The 19666-nt window shown below is 43.9% G+C and overlaps 1 protein-coding gene across 1 annotated transcript in view; it reads right to left on the reverse strand.

Moving 5' to 3' along the window:
• Positions 1–19666, reverse strand: part of ankrd13b (ankyrin repeat domain 13B) — a 365862-nt gene that overhangs the window by 114596 nt on the left and 231600 nt on the right. Inside the window, exon 2 of the mRNA XM_068009985.1 lies at positions 13060–13195. Within this exon, the coding sequence (XP_067866086.1) occupies positions 13060–13195 (136 nt within the window). The remainder of the gene's footprint in view (positions 1–13059; positions 13196–19666) is intronic.

Below are 19666 nucleotides of genomic sequence, written 5' to 3' on the forward strand. Positions count from 1 at the left end.
CTGGAGGGTGGCAACTACTGCACTGGTATGGCCCCAGAAACAGTCAGCCTTTTCAATACAGATGGGAAGAAAAACTGAAAGTTAAGTAATTGTGCCCCCACACACACATGCCAAGCATATGTAGGCAGTGCGCATATCTGTAAATGCACAAAAAACATAATTACACCCATGAAGCTGCTCCAAAGCAGAACAGCTTCGCTCAATCCACCTACATGCATGTGCATCCTTTGCCCAGATTATTTTTTTTATGTTTGTTTCATGGGATGTGGGCATTGCTGGCAAGTCCAGCATTTGTTGCCCATCCCTAATTGCCCTTGAGAAGGTGGTGGTGAGTTTCCTTTTTGAAACACTGATGTGGGTACATCCATAGTGCTGATGGGGAGAGAGTTCCAGGATTTTGATCCAGCGACAGTGAAGGAACGGCGATATATTTCAAAGTCAGGATGGTGTGTGGCTTGGAGGGGAACTTGCAGGTGGTGGTGTTCCCACATGTCTGCTGCCCTTGTCCTTCTAGTTGGAAGAGGTCGTGGATTTGGGATGTGCTGTCGAAGGAGGTGTGGTGAGTTGCTCCAGTGCATCTTATATATGGTACACACTGCTGTCACTCTGCGTCGGTGGTGGAGGGAGTGAATGTGTAAGGTGGTGGTTGGGACACAGATCAAGCAGGCTGCTTTGTCCTGGATGGTGTTGAGCTTCCTGAGTGTTGTTGGAGCTGTACTCATCCAGGCAAGTGGAGAGTATTCTATCACCCTTCTGACCTGTGCCTTGTAGATGGTGAACAGGCTTTGGGGAGTCAGGAGGTGAGTTACTCACTGCACAATTCCCAGCCTCTGGCCTGTTCTTGTCGCCACAGTATTTATATGGCTAATCCAGTTCAGTTTCTGGTCAATGGTGACCCCCAGGATGTTGTTGGTGGGGGATTCAGCAATGGCAATGCTGTTGAATGTCAAAGGGTGATGGTTAGATTCTCTGTTGTTGGAGATGGTCATTGCCTGACACTTGTGTGGCACAAATGTTACTTGCCACCTATCAGCCCCTACCTGAATGTTGTCCAGGGCTTGCTGCATATGGACACTGACTGCTTCAGTATCTGAGGAGTTACAAATGGTACTGAACATCGTATAATCATTAGGGAACATATCCACTTCTAACTTCAGAATATAGCTGTATGGTTGAGCGTAAGTACTTGATGTTGTGCTCCCCGCAGTTTGTCCCAACAATATACAAGTGATTCAGTCTTAAAATAAAATAAGTCCCAAAGCTGGTTATTATTGACAACTCGCTCTCTCTCTCTGTAGCTCACTGTTGAATGATGAGACATGGGTTTTATTTACTCTTGTGAAAGTCTTTTTATTACAGTTTGTGGCAGAATCACTGTATAGTCCTTTTACGGTGCAGAAGATTTAGTGCTGGTTTAATGATGCAGTTTTATATTGGAATTAGAATTTACTGCTGAAAACCTCAATGAAATACATTGATTAACTATTTGTAAAAGAGAAATTAAAAATATCGTAAATCTTCTGGTAAATAAATACTTTGTGTTAATCTCCAGTGCTCTTAAAACCTTTGCTTTACTTGTTAGAAATTTACAGCTAATTCTTTCTAATGACCCAATTATTGTAAATTTAAAAATTTACACTGTTAAATCTCACTATATTCATATCAGGGCTCAAAATTGTGAAATATATTTGACAGCACTAAATTCTCAATTTGTGGTAAATTACTGAATACGTTGAGATCTGGGAATATAATTATGTTTCTCTTTTGTCTTCAGCGATGTTATTCCACTGAGCTGTTATCGGTTTGCAGCAAGGTGAGATGAGGTGAGAGTGACTGCCCTTGACATCAAGGCAGCATTTGACTGAGTATGGCATCAAGGAGCCCTGGCAAAACTGAGGTCAACGGGAATCAGGGGAAAACCCTCCACTGGCTGGAGTCATACCTAGCGCAAAGGAAGATGGTTGTGGTTGTTGGAGGTCAATCATCTGAGCTCCAGGACATCACTGCAGGAGTTCCTTAGGGTAGTGTCCTAGGCCCAAGCATCTTCAGCTGCTTCATCAATGACCTTCCTTCAATGATAAGGTCAGAAGTGGGGATGTTCGCTGATGATTGCACAATGTTCAGCACCATTCGTGACTCCTCAGATACTGAAGCAGTCCGTGTAGAAATGCAGCAAAACCTGGACAATATCCAGGCTTGGGCTGATAAGTGGCAAGTAACATTCGCGCCACACAAGTGCCAGGCAAAGACCATCTCCAACAAGAGAGAATCTAACCATCTCCCCTTGACATTCAATGGCATTACCATCGCTGAATCCCCCACTATCAACATCCTAGGGGCTACCATTGACCAGAAACTGAACTGGAGTAGCCATATAAATACCATGGCTACAAGAGCAGGTCAGAGGCTAGAAATCCTGAAGCGAGTAACTCACCTCTTGACTCTCCAAAGTCTGTCCACCATCTACAAGGCACAAGTCAGGAGTGTGATGGAATACTCTCCACTTGCCTGGATGGATGCAGCTCCAACAACACTCAAGAAGCTCGACACCATCCAGGACAAAGCAGCCCGCTTGATTGGCACCCCATCTACAAACATTCACTCCCTCCACCACCGACGCACAGTGGCAGCAGTGTACCATCTACAAGATGCACTGCAGCAATGCACCAAGGCTCCTTAGACAGCACCTTCCAAACCCGCGACCTCTACCAACTAGAAGGACAAGGGCAGCAAATACATGGGAACACCACCACCTGCAAGTTCCCCTCCAAGTCACACACCATCCTGACTTGGAACTATATCGCCGTTCCTTCACTGTCATGCGGTCAAAATCCTGGAACTCCCTTCCTAACAGCACTGTGGGTGTACCTACCCCAAATGGACTGCAGCAGTTCAAGAAGGCAGCTCACCACCACCATCTCAAGGTCAATTAGGGATGGGCAATAAATGCTGGCCTGACCAGTGACGCCTGCATCCCATGAATGAATGAAAAAAAAAATGTTTATGAAGTAGAGCGACTAGCAAAGGAATCAATCTCCATTCAGATTAATGATCCCAAGCATCAGTTATGAGAAAAAGGGAAAAGCCTGAACCTTAAAAGGAAATGACTAAAAAAGACCTGGTAGAGTTATGTAAGATGGTAAAGCATGTACAAAAGGGCAAATTCAGGACTCTGTCTTGACAGTAGGTTAAAGGTTCAACTGCCGCAAGCCAAATTTAGGTCTGATGTCAGGGAGTGCTTCTTCAAACAAAGGTTGAGCAGGACACGGACTTCAAGGCACAGGTGAGGAGGAAAACATCTAGGAGGAGTTAAATGCTCTGTTTAAGGACTCAGTTGCTTCTGGAGAGATGAATAAAGGTAGGCTGAATGACTTTCTTCATCTACACCTTTCCTGTGATCATGCAAACTCTACAGGATAAAATGTGCAACACCCCCATGTTGCCATTTTGCAACCCCTGCCAACTGCATGCGAGGCCTGAATTTGGTTGCATAAAATTTTCTCTTGTGTATTGGAGGGAGAAGGTTAAACATATTCGACCTCGATTCCTTTCAAATATGTGTCCATTTGCTCTTGATTGTAGGTACAAGCTGCAGATTGATGTTCAGTTCAGTTCAGAGATACAGCACTGAAACAGGCCCTTCGGCCCACCGAGTCTGTGCCAACCATCAACCACCCATTTATACTAATCCTACACTACTTCCATATCCCTACCACATCCCCACCTGTCCCTATATTTCCCTACCACCTACCTCTACTAGTGGCAATTTATAATGGCCAATTAACCTATCAACCAGCAAGTCTTTGGCATGTGGGAGGAAACCGGAGCACCCGGAGGAAACCCACGCAGACACAGGGAGAACTTGCAAACTCCACGCAGGCAGTACCCAGAATTGAACCCGGGTCGCTGGAGCTGTGAGGCTGCAGTGCTAACCACTGTGCCACTGTGTGAAACACCTGTGGATGCTGCTGAATAAATAGGTGAAATCTCAACACTTCCAAATAATTTATACTACTGCAAAATTTGTCCAAAACAAGAGATATGACATAAGGAAAGTTAACTGTATACAAGAGTGCTGGCAGCCTCATGCTATGTGGAATGGCCATTGTCTGATATTCCCAATTTGCATTATACTGCCATGGTAAATGCAAAATAAGACGGATCTTTAACCGAACTGTGAGCAAGTGTTAGAGTTGATTTTTCTGGATGTAGATTTGTAGAATGATACAGTACGGAAGGGGGCCATTCAGCTTATCGTTCCTGTGCCAGCTTTTTATAAAAGTTATCCAATTAGTCCAACTCCCTTCGTCTTTCCCCATAGCCCAGCAAATTTTTCCTTTTCAAACAGTTCAAGTTGTGGCCCTCACCATATACTCTGTTATAAGTATCTGCCTTCACAGTAGAAGACACTAAAAGCATCCTAATAATAGTAGAAAATCAAGGGGAAAAAGGGAGGGCGGAACTTAAAACATATCACTATCATTAGAGAACAAGTACTAGGAAAATTAATGGGACTAAAGGATGACAAGTCCCCTGGACCTGATGGCCTGCATTCTAGGGTCTTAAAAGAAGTGGCTGCAGAGATAGTAGATGCATTAGTTGTAACCTTCCGAAATTCCCTAAATTCTGGAAAGATTCCAGTGGATTGGAAAACCACAAATGTAATGCCCCTATACAAAAAAGGAGAGAGACAGAAAGCAGGAAACTATAGGCCAGTTAGCTGTCATTGGGAAAATGCTGGAATCCATCATTAAAGATGTAGAAGCAGGATATTTAGAAAATCATAATGCAAATCAAGCAGAGTCAACATGGTATTATGGAAGGGAAATCATGTTTGACAAATTTATTAGAGTTCTATGAGGATGTAACTAGCAGGATGGATAAAGGGGAACCAGTAGATGTCGTGTATTTGGATTTCCAAAGGGCATTTGATAAAGTGCCACATAAAAAGTTACTGCACAAGATAAGAGCTCATTGTATTGGGGGTAATATATTAGCATGGATAGAGGATTGGCTAACTAACAGAAAACAGAGAGTCGGGATAAATGGGTCATTTTCAGGTTGGCAAACTAACCAGTCGGGTGCCACAGGGATCAGTGCTGGGGCCTCAACTATTTACAATCTATATTAATAACTTGGATGAAAGGACTGAGTATATTGTAGCCAAATTTACTGACAATAAAAAGATCAGTTGGAAAGCAAGTTGTGGGGAGGACAGAGTCTGCAAAGGGATATAGATAGGTTAAATAAGTGGGCAAAAATCTGGCAGATGGAGTATAATGTGGGAAAGTGTGAGATTATCCACTTTGGTAGGAAGAATAGAAAAGCAAAATATTATTTAAATGGAGAGAGACTACAGAATGCTGTCGGACAGAGGAATCTGGGTGTCCTCGTACATGAAACACAAAAAGTTAACATGCAGGTACAGCAAGTAATTAGGAAGGTAAATGGAATGTTGACCTTTATTGCAAGGGGGATGGAGTATAAAAGTGGGGAGGTTTTGCTACAACTGTACAGGGCAATGGTGAGACCACACCTAGAGCATTGTGTGCAGTTTTGGTCTCCTTATTTAAGGAGGGATATACTCCGGGATAGGCACCCACTTGTTGCACCATGTACATTTGACAAAATTATTGACGCAGCCACGGACATGGGGGCAATTAATCTGTATATAAAGTCCATAGCCAACCTAATGCTATCAAATCACAGTGTGATTTAAAACACATTTCTCCATATTTAGTGAGACATCTGGCATTGTTTTTGTTTGCATAAGTAATCTCTCTCCCCCCCCACTCTTCCTCCCCACCTTCTCCCCCTCTCTTCCCCCTTCTCTCCCTTTCCCCTTCTCTCCCCCTTCACCCTCTCTCTCCCCCTCTCACCCTCTCTCTCTCCCCCCTTGTCTCCCACCCTCCTCTCTCTTCTGCTTATCTCTCCCTCTCCCCCCTCTCCTCCCCTGCCCCCTCTCTCTCCCTTGCCCCCTCTATCTCCCTGTCCCCCTCTCTCCTCCATCTCTCTCTCCCCTCTTCCCCTCTCTCCCCCATCCCCCCACTCTCCCCCCAACTCTCTCACTCCCCCCTCTCCCCCTCCCTCCCTCTCTCTCCCCACTCCCCTCCCCAACAATGCACCAGGAGCGGAAACACATTGCCACTCGGCGTCAGCCCCGCACTCTGAGAGAAACCAGGCGTTTGGAGAGCTGAGAAAGTGAACTGTCTGCCTAAAAGAAAACATGCTCTGGCTCAAAGAAGTCTTCCCTTTCCAGTTCTATCATTTGTTCCTGTGCACTATCCTGTCTGTTCAGGCATGGACAGGGAACACCTGATTGACGGCTCCAGTCTTCCCAGCGAGTCCCACCTCCTCATGCTCCGAATCGATGGAGGTCCACGCGCAGGCAAACCATTCACGCTTTGGGAACTAGCCCATTTCCCCGATCCTTTGTAATTACTTTCGCTCTTGATAATTATAAATGTCTTGCTCCAAGCCTTTAAACTTGTTTTTACCATGGACACTGCTGCCCCTGTACGGACACGTTGCTGACCCCTGGATATACTTGCATTGGAAGCATTTCAGAGAAGGTTCACTAGGTTGATTCCTAGGATGAAGGGGTTGTCTTATGATAAAAGGTTGAGCAGGTTGGGCCTATATTCATTGGAGTTCAGAAGAATGAGAAGTGATCTTATTGAAACATATAAGCTTCTGAGGGGGCCTGACAGGGTAGATGCTGATGATGTTTCCCCTCGTGGGGAATCTAGAACTAGGGGACACAGTTTCAGAATAAGACCATTTAAGATCAAGATAAAGAGGAATTTCTTCTCTCAGAGGATTGTTAATCTTTGGAATTCTCCTCCTCAGAGAGCAGTGGAAGCTGGGTCATTGAATATATTCAAGGCTGAGTTCAACAGATTTTTGATCTACAAGGGAGTCAAGGGTTATGGGTGCAGGCAGGAAAGTGGATTTGAGGCTGTGATCAGATCAGCCATGGTCTTATTGAACGGAGGAGCAGGCTCAAAGGACCAAATGGCCTATTCCTGCTCCTATTTCTTATGTTCTTATGTTCCCTAGCTACTGACTCCATCCCTCTCCCTGGGATCTGTCTGAGGCTGAACCAGACCATTCTCAACCCTGATGTCTTATTTAGAAACATAGAAAAATAGGAACAGGAGTAGGCCATTTGGCCCTTCAAGCCTGCTCCGCCATTTAATACGATCATGGCTGATATCCAAACTCAGTACACTGTACCCGCTTTCTCCCCCTATCCCTTGATCCCTTTAGCCCTAAGAACGATATCTAACTCTTTCTTGAATATATTTAATAATTTGGCCTCAACTGCTTTCCATGGTAGAGAATTCCACAGGTTCACCACTCTCTAGGTGAAGAAATCCCTCCTCATCTCAGTTCTAAATATCTTAGCCCTTATCCTTAGACTGTGACCCCTGGTCCTGGACTACCCTGCCATTGGGAACATCCTTCCTGCATCTAGTCTGTCCAGTCCTGTTAGAATTTTGTAGGTTTCTATGAAATCCCCTCTCATTCTTCTAAACTCCAGCGAATACAAGCCTAATCGACCCAATCTCTCTTCATACGTCAGTCCTGCCACCCCAGGAATCAGTCTGGTGAACCTTCGCTGCACTCCCTCCCGAGCAAGAACATCCTTCCTCAGATGAGGAGAGCAAAACTGTACACAATACTCCAGATTTGTCTTCCAACTGCATATCTACGCCATCACTAAGACGGCCAGTTGGCACCTCTGCCCCTGCCTCAGCTCATCAGCTGCTGAAACCCTCATTCTTGCCTTGGTTGCTTCTAGGTGGGATGATTCCAACACACTCCTGGCTTGTCTCCCACATTCTAACCTCCATAAATTTGAAATCATCCAAAACAGTGCTGGCCTTGTCCAAATGCACACCGAGTCCCATTCATCCTTTATCCTTGTGCTCGATGATTTACATTGGCTCCCTCAATCTTAAAATTCTCACCCTTGTTTTCAAATTCCTCCATGGCCTCATCCCTCCCTATCACTGTAATCTCCTCTAGCCCCTCAATCTTCTAAGATATCTGCACTCCTCTAATTCTGGCCGCTTGAGCATCCATGATTTTAATCCCTCCACCATTGGTGGTCATGCCTTCAGCTGCCAAGGGCCAAAGTTCTGGAAATCCCTCCCTAAACCTCTGTCTCTCTACCTCTCTTTCCTCCTTTAAAACACTCCTTAAAACCTGCCTCTTTGACCAAGCCTTTGGTCATCTGCTGTAATATCTGCTTATATGGTTCAGTGTCAAATTTTGTTTGATAATGCTCCTGTGAAGTGCTTTAGGACATTTTATTACATTAAAGGCACTATATAATTACAAATTGTTGTTTTTATCCAATTCCATTTTGAAAGTTATTATTGTATCTGCCTCCATCACTCTTTCAGGCAATGCATTCCAGATCATAACAACTTGTTATCTAAACATTTTTTTCTTCATTTTGCCTCTGGTTCACTTACCAATTACCGTAAATCTGTGTCCTCTCGTGGTCAACCCTTCTGCCACTGGAACAGCTTCTCCTTATTTACTGTATCAAAACCCTTCCAGATTTTAATCAATCAAGTCTCCCCTTCTCTGATCTAAGGAGATAAACCCCAGTTTCTCTCGTCTCTCCACATAACTGAAGTTTCTCATCCCTGATACCATTCTGGTAAATTTCCTCTGCAGTTTTCTAAGGTTTTGACATCCTTCCCAAAGTGTGATGCCCAGAAATAGCTGCAATCCACCAGCTGAGGCCTAACCAGTGTTTTATTAAGGTTTAGGATAACTTCCTTGTTTTTGTGCTCCATTTATGAAGCCAAGGATTCTGTATGCCTTTCTAGCAACCTTTTCAACTTGTCTTGCCACCATCAAAATCTTGTGTACACTCTGGATCTCTCTGTTCCTGCACCCACTTTAATGTCTGCAGCATAGTGGACTGAGTTGATGCAAGGTGAGAATGTCTGCTTTCTAGTGTTGAGGTGAGGAATACATGCCTTTGGGAATGTAAATCTTAATGAGGCAGTTGGAGGCAAGGTAGAGAAAACCAGCCATGATGGAAGGAATTGGATTTGCCTTCTCAACCTTTTATTGAAAGCAATTGCCAATACGTTGCTGCCTCCTTTCTCTGGCTGCATGCTGTTGTATCCCTTGTTTCAGCTCCTTTCCCTCCTATCCAATCTCCACCTGATGTTAGAATAGATGGTCATCTCTCTGTTTTTCATCATCATCTTCTACAGCTTCAGGAAGCACATTATGCAGCCTGTAGCAAGCTAACATAATTCTGGTCACTCTTCCTGGGCTGTACTGTAAGGCACCACCTGATTCATCCAGCCACCAAAAACAAGACTTCAGAACGTCAATGGTCTCCTATATCAAACTTCTTGTGGTCCCATGGGCCTCATTCTATTTGTCCTCTCTTTCTCTCTGTGGATGGCATATTGGAGTCATCAGCCATGACTGCAGGGTGTATACTGGATCACCAGTCGATTATCCAGATTCATGGTGTTGAGTCATGTGGCTTAGTATTGGTGGATTGCCACATGATAAAAGCATCCAGACATTCACATGCAGGATAAGGTGATTGGCATCACACACAGCTAGATGAATGAAACGTATTCCTGTTAATGAAATTGAGGGGGTTGTTTAGCGCTTTCAAGGTCATGCATGCTCTGTTAATTATGCCCTGCACCTGTGGGAGCCCTGCCAGTCTATAGAATTGGACAGCTTAATCTCTTTGTTTTTCAGGTACCATTGAGAAGATAACGATCTATGAGACCCATCTAAATAGAGCATCAATTGCCTTTTTTTTAAACAATGGTGAACTGTTTACTGACTATTTACCACGAGCTACTCAAGGGCAATTAAGGGTGGGCAATAAATACTGACCTTGCCAGTGATGCTCTCATCCCAAAGATGAATAAAAAAAAAGATGTAGATTTCCCAAAGCTGCCTGGAAACATGCACTGGCAACACTTTTTTTTCGAGATACAGCACTGAAACAGGCCCTTCGGCCCACCGAGTCTGTGCCGACCATCAACCATTTATACTAATCCTACATTAATCCCATGTTGCTACCACATCACCACCTTCCTTTAATTCCCCTACTTTGGTGGTCAGTTTTTGGGGGTGGGATTGTGATGGTCACCACATTGCCCGACTTCACTCTTACTGCTTCAAGATAAGAGAAATATTCAGCCCAGTACGTCACAAATATGGCGGTTTTAGTCAAAGTCCAGACTGTGCTTATTATTCAAGTGCCTTTGTCCCCTTGATAAGATTACTTTGGTGTTTAAATTGCTAAATAGCTGCATTTGATGCGAGCCACAGTAATATCTGATTTCCTGTCAGTTAAATAAATGAATGGTTTATCCACTATGTCTAGATATTTGAATAATAAGCAAAAGCTTTCTGCATAGAAATGGATGCTTTTATGGTGTTTTGCTTCTCACATATACAAATATGTTCTTCTGTTTGGATGATTAAAAATCTGTTGAGTTAACAATGTGGATATGTTAGGATTATTGAAAGGATCATTTTTCTTCCCTGAATTTCAATCTCAAGTTTAACTAGGAAGATAAATATAAAAGAAAATAATTGGATAAGAACAGAAACCTGTTGTGATTCTTCAGCTCATTCTGAGATTTGGGGACAGTGACCCTGTAATATGAGGCTTGTGACAACAGGCCCAAAAGCCAGATGCAACCCCGCTTCGGCTGTTTGTGGGACCCCCGGCCGTATTTTCTATTTGTCCAGCAACTCATTAGTTGCCATCAGGACTCCTGTCCCTTTAAACAATGGAAGGCTGGCAGCTCTTCACTCTCAGCAGTGCCACTGCTGGGACTGCACCAACAGAGAGGACGCTATCTTGGACAACGGAGGTGCAATGATACAACATTCACAGAATAACTCTGAAGAGTTATGAAAAAGTGGACTTTGTCTTTAAAAAAATGAACCTTTATTTTTAAAAAGTGAACAATATTCCAAATGCCCGCCAGAGAAAAAGATTAACCTTTGTTAATTCAAATAGTCTGTCAAAGACAAAGCACAAATCTTCAAGGCCAAAAGGTGATGATGAAACCCGTCTCACACCTATCATAGAAACATTCCAGAATTGAATGTCTTCTAAAACAAAGGAGGTGTGAAGTAACCACGTCCTGGGCCATTGTGCAATCACCATGGTGAGAAACCAGAATGCCTCCTAACAGGAGATAGTAAGTGACAGTTTTACCTTTAAAAAGACAGCCAGAAAGAGAGAGAGAGAGAGAGACTGACCCAGGGGTGAAGTGACTTGTAACTGCTGGCAGAAAGCACATGCCCTGCTAGAAAAAAGTCCGACATCTACGTTATACAGCAGAGAGAGAGCTAGAAGTGACCCACCAACTTCAACAGAACCTTCAAACAAGAGAGAAATCTACAATCACCACTGGCCTGTAACTATCTGGACATTGAGTCTCAAGAGAATTCAACAGGTTTATCGTAACCCTTCTCCACCACAAAAACCCACCTACCTCTTTCCCTCTGTTATCTGTTTCTTCTTGTGTGCGTGCGCGCAAGCGAATGCATGAGTGACTGTGGTTGCGACAATTTCAGGATAAAGCATATTGATCAATGAACAATTGACTTTCTGTTTTTAAAAACCTTCAAGAAGGTTTGCAAGTTCTCCCTGTGTCTGCGTGGGTGTCCTCCGGGTGCTCCGGTTTCCTCCCACATGCCAAAGACTTGCAGGTTGATAGGTAAATTGGCCATTAGCAATTGGCCCTAGTATAGATAGGGAAATATAGGGACAGATGGGGATGTGGTAGGAATATGGAATTAGTGTAGGATTAGTATAAATGGGTGGCTGATGGTCGGCACAGACTCGGTGGGCCAAAGGGCCTGTTTCAGTGCTGTATCTCTAAACTAAACTAAACTAAAAAAACCTGTCGCTGTCTGTTTATTTGAAAAATAAAACACAAAGGGACTAAACTCTTAATGTAAATACACTTTCTATGGTCAGGTGGGGAGTTGAACAGTGGGAACCACCCATGTCACACCATGTGGCCGTAAGAACACCATGGGACCAGGCTGCCCTCAGTACCAGTAAATGGGGTCTGGGGTAGCCAGGGCCAGTCAGGCAAGTCCCGGAAAGTGGGGGAAGTGGTGCCACGGGGGTGGCCATTGCTGCTGGGGGACCTCTCCATGGGCCACAGATTGCCCATTTGAGTGCCCAACACCACCACCCCGACCCCGCAGAGAGGCTGCCAGGTTTCACCAGGTGAGCTTCTCACTTGGCAGCAGGCCCATCCACTGCTGGTAAAATGCCATCGATGGTGAGAAAAGGCCCTTAATTGGCCACTTAAGTGGCTCAATTGGCCTCTGGGTGGGAGGGCTGTCGTCTACCTTCCCCGCCACTGGTAAAATCCCATGGTGGCAGGAAGGTTAAGGACACTTCCACTGCCTTCCACTGTCATTTTATGGCCCCCACCACCACCACCCCCGCTTCCCAGCCCGTCCCTAGAGGAGTGGCAAAATCCAGTCCAGTATAATTCAAGATCAACTAACATGGACCAAAAGGGGACAGAACACAAAATATGGGCAGAATTTCTCAATCCAGGTTGTATTATTTTCCAAAGAATTTTCTTGAACAAAGCTAACTAACCACTTTCCTCATCTTTTCTCCTTTTACTATCTGTACTTTGTAGTATTTGATTATATTTTCTCATGTCTCCACTTACAAATGAATTCTGAATTAATAGTTTCGTTGTTTTAACTTGTACAAACGCTGGTTTAATATTCTCCTGTTTCTGAAGAGGGTGGAATTGTTGCTTGAGACTATCGTTAACTCAACACACAAATACAACTAATGGGATAAGTGTGAATCACACAACTCCGAAAGTGCAGATTATGGAAAGGGAATAGGGTGCAATTATAGGGGACAAGCACCATTCATGGTGACCACTGTGAGACTGTGGAGAGAAAATATTTCTACAAAAAACTAAAATTAGAACATAGTAATTCAACAGCATCTTCAAAAAAGATTTGACTCTACCAATTCTGAGTGAAGTATTACTGTACCTGTCCATCCATTACGATTCTCTTTACTAACATCAGCGCCATGCTTTAGTAAAACTCTTGTGCACTCCAGGTATCCAAGCGTAACCGCAAGGTGCAATGAAGTCCGACCTCGTGGGTCAAGTTGTTCAATGTCAACCTGCCAATCAAAGGACATGTTCAGCCATTGTTTTTTCACCTTTTTGCTTCTTAGATTTATAAATAAGCATGGAAAAGCAAAATTGGTCGCATCAATGACAGGCTCATTTTCAGTGGAATTCACTGTTATGACAGTTCTGTTAAGATCTGCACTAGAACCAATTTAAGCTGGGACTTTGGTGTATTGTGTGAGATGTCTGAGCTGACATACTTTTGACTGTACTCAAATCTTTTTTTCCTCCCAATTATTTCCTCTCCTTTCTTCAAGGCACTTGTCTTGTACTGGGTGTTCCTCCGCAATCTCACCAAATTACCTCTTCTCATGTGTGAGACTAGACAATGAATATTGACAGGCTATTCAAATGTGAGAAGCATCACATTTCAACCTCACCTAAAGTGCAAATAAATGTACTTTCCAAAAGGACAGCCGGCAGCCCGCAAGTGAACTGCAATTGAAGATAGGGAAGCTGCTGTTGTTGTGGTGATTCTCAGGTAATGGAAGAAGAGGGGAAATCGGGAGGGGGGGGGCAACTAGACTGGGAGGTAGGCCTGACCAGAGGGTGGTGTTGTAGGGGTGGCCAGGGAGGAAGTGATGGTGATTGAGTAAGAAAGTAGTGGCGAACAGGTGGGAAGAGAGTGGTGGTGATTGGGTGTGGAGGTAGTGGTGTTGAACAAGTGGGGTAGCAATAGTGATGATTGGGTGGGGAAGAGTTGCAGTGAGTTGGTAGGGAGGTGGTAGTGGTGGTAATCGGTGTGCAGGGAGTGGGCTGGTGAACAACTTTGGGGTAGCAGTGGATGACAACAGTCCCCATTCATTGAATGTGTGGCTGAGAGGGGGCCGCCTACTCCTCCTGGCTCTATACGAGGCCGCATGTAGACCTGATTTTCCTGGCTGCGGCCAGCAGCTGTGCCGTCTGACTCAGGGCAAACCAGTCTTGTATTGAGGGCCTCAAACAGGTTTTAGGTTCTTTATATGCGTTTTCAAAGGGCTTTATACCTGTTTCAGGTGTCGGCTCTGGACAATGATCTTCTGGACTTTACCATTATGTAGGCTGGCGCATTTTTGACTTCCTGCCTGCCATATTGGAGGCTTAGAAGACTGTTTGACCTCCAGAAGACGAATGCTACTCAGCCAGATTTACAGGCCTTACCCTCTCAGTTACACTGTTCTTTGCATTACCCCTCCTGCCTCTTGTGACCGCAACAAGCCATGATAACAACAATATCACCTACAATTGTAAAAGGTGTGACTGCGCAGAACGACATAGTTAATAATTGGCATAGAATCAGCTACACCTTAAGCTCCAGCTATGAGCCTGGATGTGTAATATATATATCTGCTGACTGGGTAGATATTAAGTCTATTATATCGATTCAGAAAGCTACAGTAAAACTTTGAAATTAATCTGTGCCAGAACATAGTTTAATAATTCTGTGCACAGTAGATTAGGAACTAGTTAACTCATGCTTTATGATGGCATTCTTTATTCATGCATTATTGTTCAGTTAAAAGGCTACATAACTAACTGGTCTTTAGTGTTTAGGAAATGAATGTTCCCTTGAATACTGGCCTGTCAGATAATCATATTTTCTAGTGAGAAGCTATATGTGCAACATTTATTGGCTACACTGATGAAAGTTTTACTACAGATATCATCAAGCATAATTGAACTGTTGTAATAGATCAAAATGCTCAATATCAGAACCATAATAACCTTTGCCATGTAACCACGCCCCTGCTGAGACTGCAAAAACTCCACAGGGAAGATAGAGAAGACCAATTTTATTTTGAAGTGCAATATATCTTGCACCGGGCAATAATGTGTTTGGCATTTGCTCCATTTGTACTGAATGGACAGTCTCATATTGGCCATTTATCAATTCAATTAAATAAAATGGTTCACTACAAAAATCTTGATGGATCTTCTCATTATGATTTAGAATTTTCAAACTACTGTTTCTTTAGCAGATGCACCTTCTGTATAAAGCCTCCGTGCATGGAGGGAGAAATCCAGAGGAGCAATGCACCATTTTCATCACAAGTGGCACAAAGTGATTTACAAAATTGCCTGTCCTTCTCGAAATCAACGAGGAACGCTTTGCCAAATTTTTTCAGACAATGCCACTTTAAGGGGGCAGATTCTAGAAACTTATTACATTCTTAGCTTCCAAATGTTTCTTAGCAATAATTGAAACAATCGGTTCAAGATGGCAGCCTGCATGCGTGGGCTTTACTCTGCGGAGCCACCGTGATATTATACATTTACATGACGTGGGGGGGGCGGGAGGCTATCCATCCCCGGCAACGACACCTGGTACCACTGCGCAGGCACTGGCGCCATTTTTAAAGGGCTTCCAGCCCTTACCTTTACTTTAAATTTTTAAAGATACATGTCGTTAAAATTTATTACAAATAAATAAATGTTCCCAACCCCTCTCTCCCCCCCCCAAAAAAACTTACATTTCATCCCTTGCTCTCTTCCCCCCGACACAAAATACTCACCTTCTGTACCTGACCTCTACCCCACCCCCAAAGATCAGAAACTTTTAACTTTACCCCTTCCCATCACCCCCTACACTAATCACATAAGTTTGACCCCGCTTCCGCCCCCCCCCCCTCCTGCACTGATATACTTACATCCTCCCCCCTCCCTACCAGTGCTCCACCATACTTCACTGGTCAGTGATTGAACAGCGCGGGAGTGCCGACTGCAGTTTCCGAGCGGGATGGCTGGCGGAACCAGGTAAGTGATTAATTCCTTTATTCACATTCATTGACATATTTAAATGTGGCTCCCATCGCTGAGTGGTGAGGGGGCCACCACGAGACCTCGCCTCCACCGGTAATATGAAGCCGGGCCTTCCTGGCATCAAGGCCCATGGCAGGTCTCTCCCGGAGGCATTTTACGGTCGCCCCTGCCACAACCCCTGACTTTGGGGGGTGGGGTTGGAGTTGGGGGTAAAATCCAGCCCAGTATCTTCAATACCAAAAACAATTTATTTTCAGCAAAGCTCCACGGTCCACAGTATGAATGGTAGCAAACTTCCTTCACACAGCAATCATTTCCTTCAATGGTAGGATCATTTATTGTCTAGACTGTAGGGCAACAACAAAAAAAAAACAGTTCAGTCACTGTTTCATTTTCGTGTAATCTTTGGATTGATCAAAGAGCTTGCTTTTATTGATATGGTAACAAATGTAAAATGCTGAAATAAAAGTTTGACAGCTTTTGAGATGGCCTGCTCTGATGAATTATCAGAACTTCCTGTAGAGAATTCATGTTGTTCTTGGTAGCTATGGGAGATGCAGCCCTCCGATTCTCACGATTGTTGACATACTGTAGTGTGGAGGTAACAAGCAGAAATTAGAGAGATAATCACCTCAAGGCTACTCTCCCAGTGGCTGATTCAGAGCAGAGGCTCGGCCTGATAGCAGGTCATCCATTATTGCTGTTTCCTGCAGTTGGTGTAAAGCTGACCAAAGGGGGCTACCCTTTTAGGGAAAAGAAAGACTTGCTTTTCATAACCACCAAGCATCACAAAGCACTTTACAGCCAATGGGGTACTTCTGAAGTGTAGTCACTTTTGTAAAGTAGGAAACGCAGCAGTGGGCGGCACAGTGGCGCAGTGGTTAACACCGCAGCCTCGCAGCTCCAGCCGACCCGGGTTCAATTCTGGGTACTGCCTGTGTGGAGTTTGCAAGTTCTCCCTGTGTCTGCGTGGGTTTCCTCCGGGTGCTCCGGTTTCCTCCCACATGCCAAAGACTTGCTGGTTGATAGGTGAATTGGCCATTATAAATTGCCCCTAGTCTAGGTAGGTGGTAGGGAAATATAGGGACAGGTGGGGTGTGGTAGGAATATGGAATTAGTGTAGGATTAGTATAAATGGGTGGTTGATGGTCGGCACAGACTCGGTGGGCCGAAGGGCCTGTTTCAGTGCTGTATCACTAAACTAAACAGCAAGCTTCCACAAACAGCAATGTGATAATGACCACATAATCTGCATTTGTGATGTTCATTGAGGGATAAATTTTGGCCAGGACACTTGTGATAACTCCCCATGCTCCTCTTCGAATAGTGCCATGTGATCTTTTACATCCACCTGAGAGGGCAGACGAGGCCTTAAAATTAATATGCTTGTAAATTGATCCAAAATAGCTTAATGGAATGTTATCCTCATCTCTCAATGACAGATAGAGACTCCAGGGAGGAAGCATGGCTTGGACTGCATCCATAATCCCTTGGGAAGCACATCTGAGTACAATCGGCAGTGTAGGCATAAGCATGAGACTGGGGCCCCGCCCAGATACCCAAGCAGTGCCTCTGCTCTGAATCAGCCACTGGGAGAGTAGCCTTGAGGTGATTATCTCTCTAATTTCTGCTTGTTACCCAGATAGAGCTTGTGCTTAAAAACAAATCAATGATGACCGTACAAGAACAATTTTATTATATCACAAAAGAACAAATGTTGAACTGGGCAACTGTTTCAATAAATGATCACAAACATTGTCGAACAGATGTGTTCCCAAGGAACGTTGTTTTTCCTGGAGGCAAACCACGCTGCATCAATCACCCAGATATTCAAATCATTTAATCTGGACTCTGCAAGAAACCCTTAAGAAACTGACAGCAAATCAAAAAAAGGAGAGTACAGTCAGCGAGGTACATGCTAATATGAGTATTTTTATCTACTGGTTCTGACAATTTCCACTTGTCTTCAAGTGTTGACAGTTTCTCAGCAGCTCCATTTGTACCAAAGAAGGTGATTTGCACAAAAGTTCACAGGTCTTGTGGATAATGTTAGCACTGGTTCTAGCTCCCATTCAGGAGTTGTGCGGCGATGGAAAGGCATTGGATTGCGGAGATAAGCTGCTGCGGCCACTTTAACAGCCTGACCGGCCAATCTCCACCAGGCAAGCAGGTTAAAATCCTCCCTATAATATGGCAGAGTTGCCTGAATCTAGACAGCTGGGATTCAGAAACTCGCACCATGGAAAGATCATTCACAATAAGTATGTTTTATTATCATCCTCCTGCTTCAACCAGTACCTTGTACACTGATGACTGACATTTATACTGGTATTTTCACTCAGTGTATGTCCTGAAGCAATCATATGCCTCCTGGTCTACATATTCTTTAAACCAAGGGAGCTACCCTGGGTAAATACTCATAGAGTAATCATTTAAAAAAGAGGGTCATAGGCAAATGGCAGTGATTTACAAAGCTATAATTCAATTGAATGATTTTGATTAAGTCTCAAATGTCTAAAGGAAAGCATGCCAAAACTGAATAACACCTTTAATCTCAGTCACAGCTATTTGTTATTCTTTAGTTAGTGGTATATACAATCTACTTTTTTTTTTAACTTGTCTTACTGTGCATTGAACATGCTGGCAGAAACAGAATGTTAATATGGGAAACTAAAATTACATGTCACAATTTGACTAGAGTTACATGTTTTCAACTCTGAATTAGTGGGAGATACACTGCATACTGTATACAGTGCACCATTGTGGGATTACTACTCAGCAGTGACTCAGTTTTTATGTAGTTCATTACTAAATTACATGGTTTTAAAAAAAAGCCTTGATTAAAATGGAAAGATGTGACTCAGTGGTAGCACTCTCTCCTCAGAATTAGAAGATTGAGGGTTCAAACCCCATTCCAGAGACATGAGCACATAATCTAGGCTGACACTCCAGTGCAGTGCTGAGGGAGAGCTGCACTCCTGGAGGTGCCGTCTCTGGGATGAAATGTTAAACCAAGTATTGATTCTCTACAGCCCATTATTGGACTCAAGGAGACCAAGTGAAGAAAATGTCAGGGCAATGTTGATATCTTTGGTTTGCATTGGGTCTGGCTTTTATCAAAGTTGTTGTAATTTCTGGTATGTCCAATTTGAACTGTTTCTATTGTTATAAGCGCTGGGCTTTGTAGTATGGTTATGTTATAAAAACTGTGATGTTTAATGCAGTATAAAATGGACATTCAGACGAAACATGTGACCTCACACAAAATCTGTGCAGAGACAAGCCAGGGGTCTTGGTTACCATGAGAACAAGGAGCCCAGATCAAAGACCCTTTTGAAAGCAGTGTGCAAGGTTGTAACACCTAAAGGACAATGGGTTTCACTCTCCCAGATTCAGAAATTATAAAAAGGGGGCCAGGGGCTCTTAAATGCAGATTCAAGTTGCAATTTTTAACACCTGGAAATAAAGGAAGGCCCAGGTTGTTTTGCTATGGTCAGACTTATGGTCTCTGAGAATTGTAAAAGGAAAACCACTTGTCCCTTGATCTGGACAAATTTGAGAGGCTTTTCTAAGTCTGGAGGCTGAGAGGAATAAACGAAGAACAGCAGTCAGTTGTGCAGCCTAAAGAGAGACAGAGAGAGAGAGACAGAGAGAGAGAGGGGCCAGTAGGCTGCTTCTGGGGAAACAGCTGCTCTCAGATCACCAACACAGCAAAAGGCTGC

Source organism: Heterodontus francisci, chromosome 30 (genome assembly GCF_036365525.1).
Source record: "Heterodontus francisci isolate sHetFra1 chromosome 30, sHetFra1.hap1, whole genome shotgun sequence".
Lineage (NCBI taxonomy): Eukaryota > Metazoa > Chordata > Chondrichthyes > Heterodontiformes > Heterodontidae > Heterodontus > Heterodontus francisci.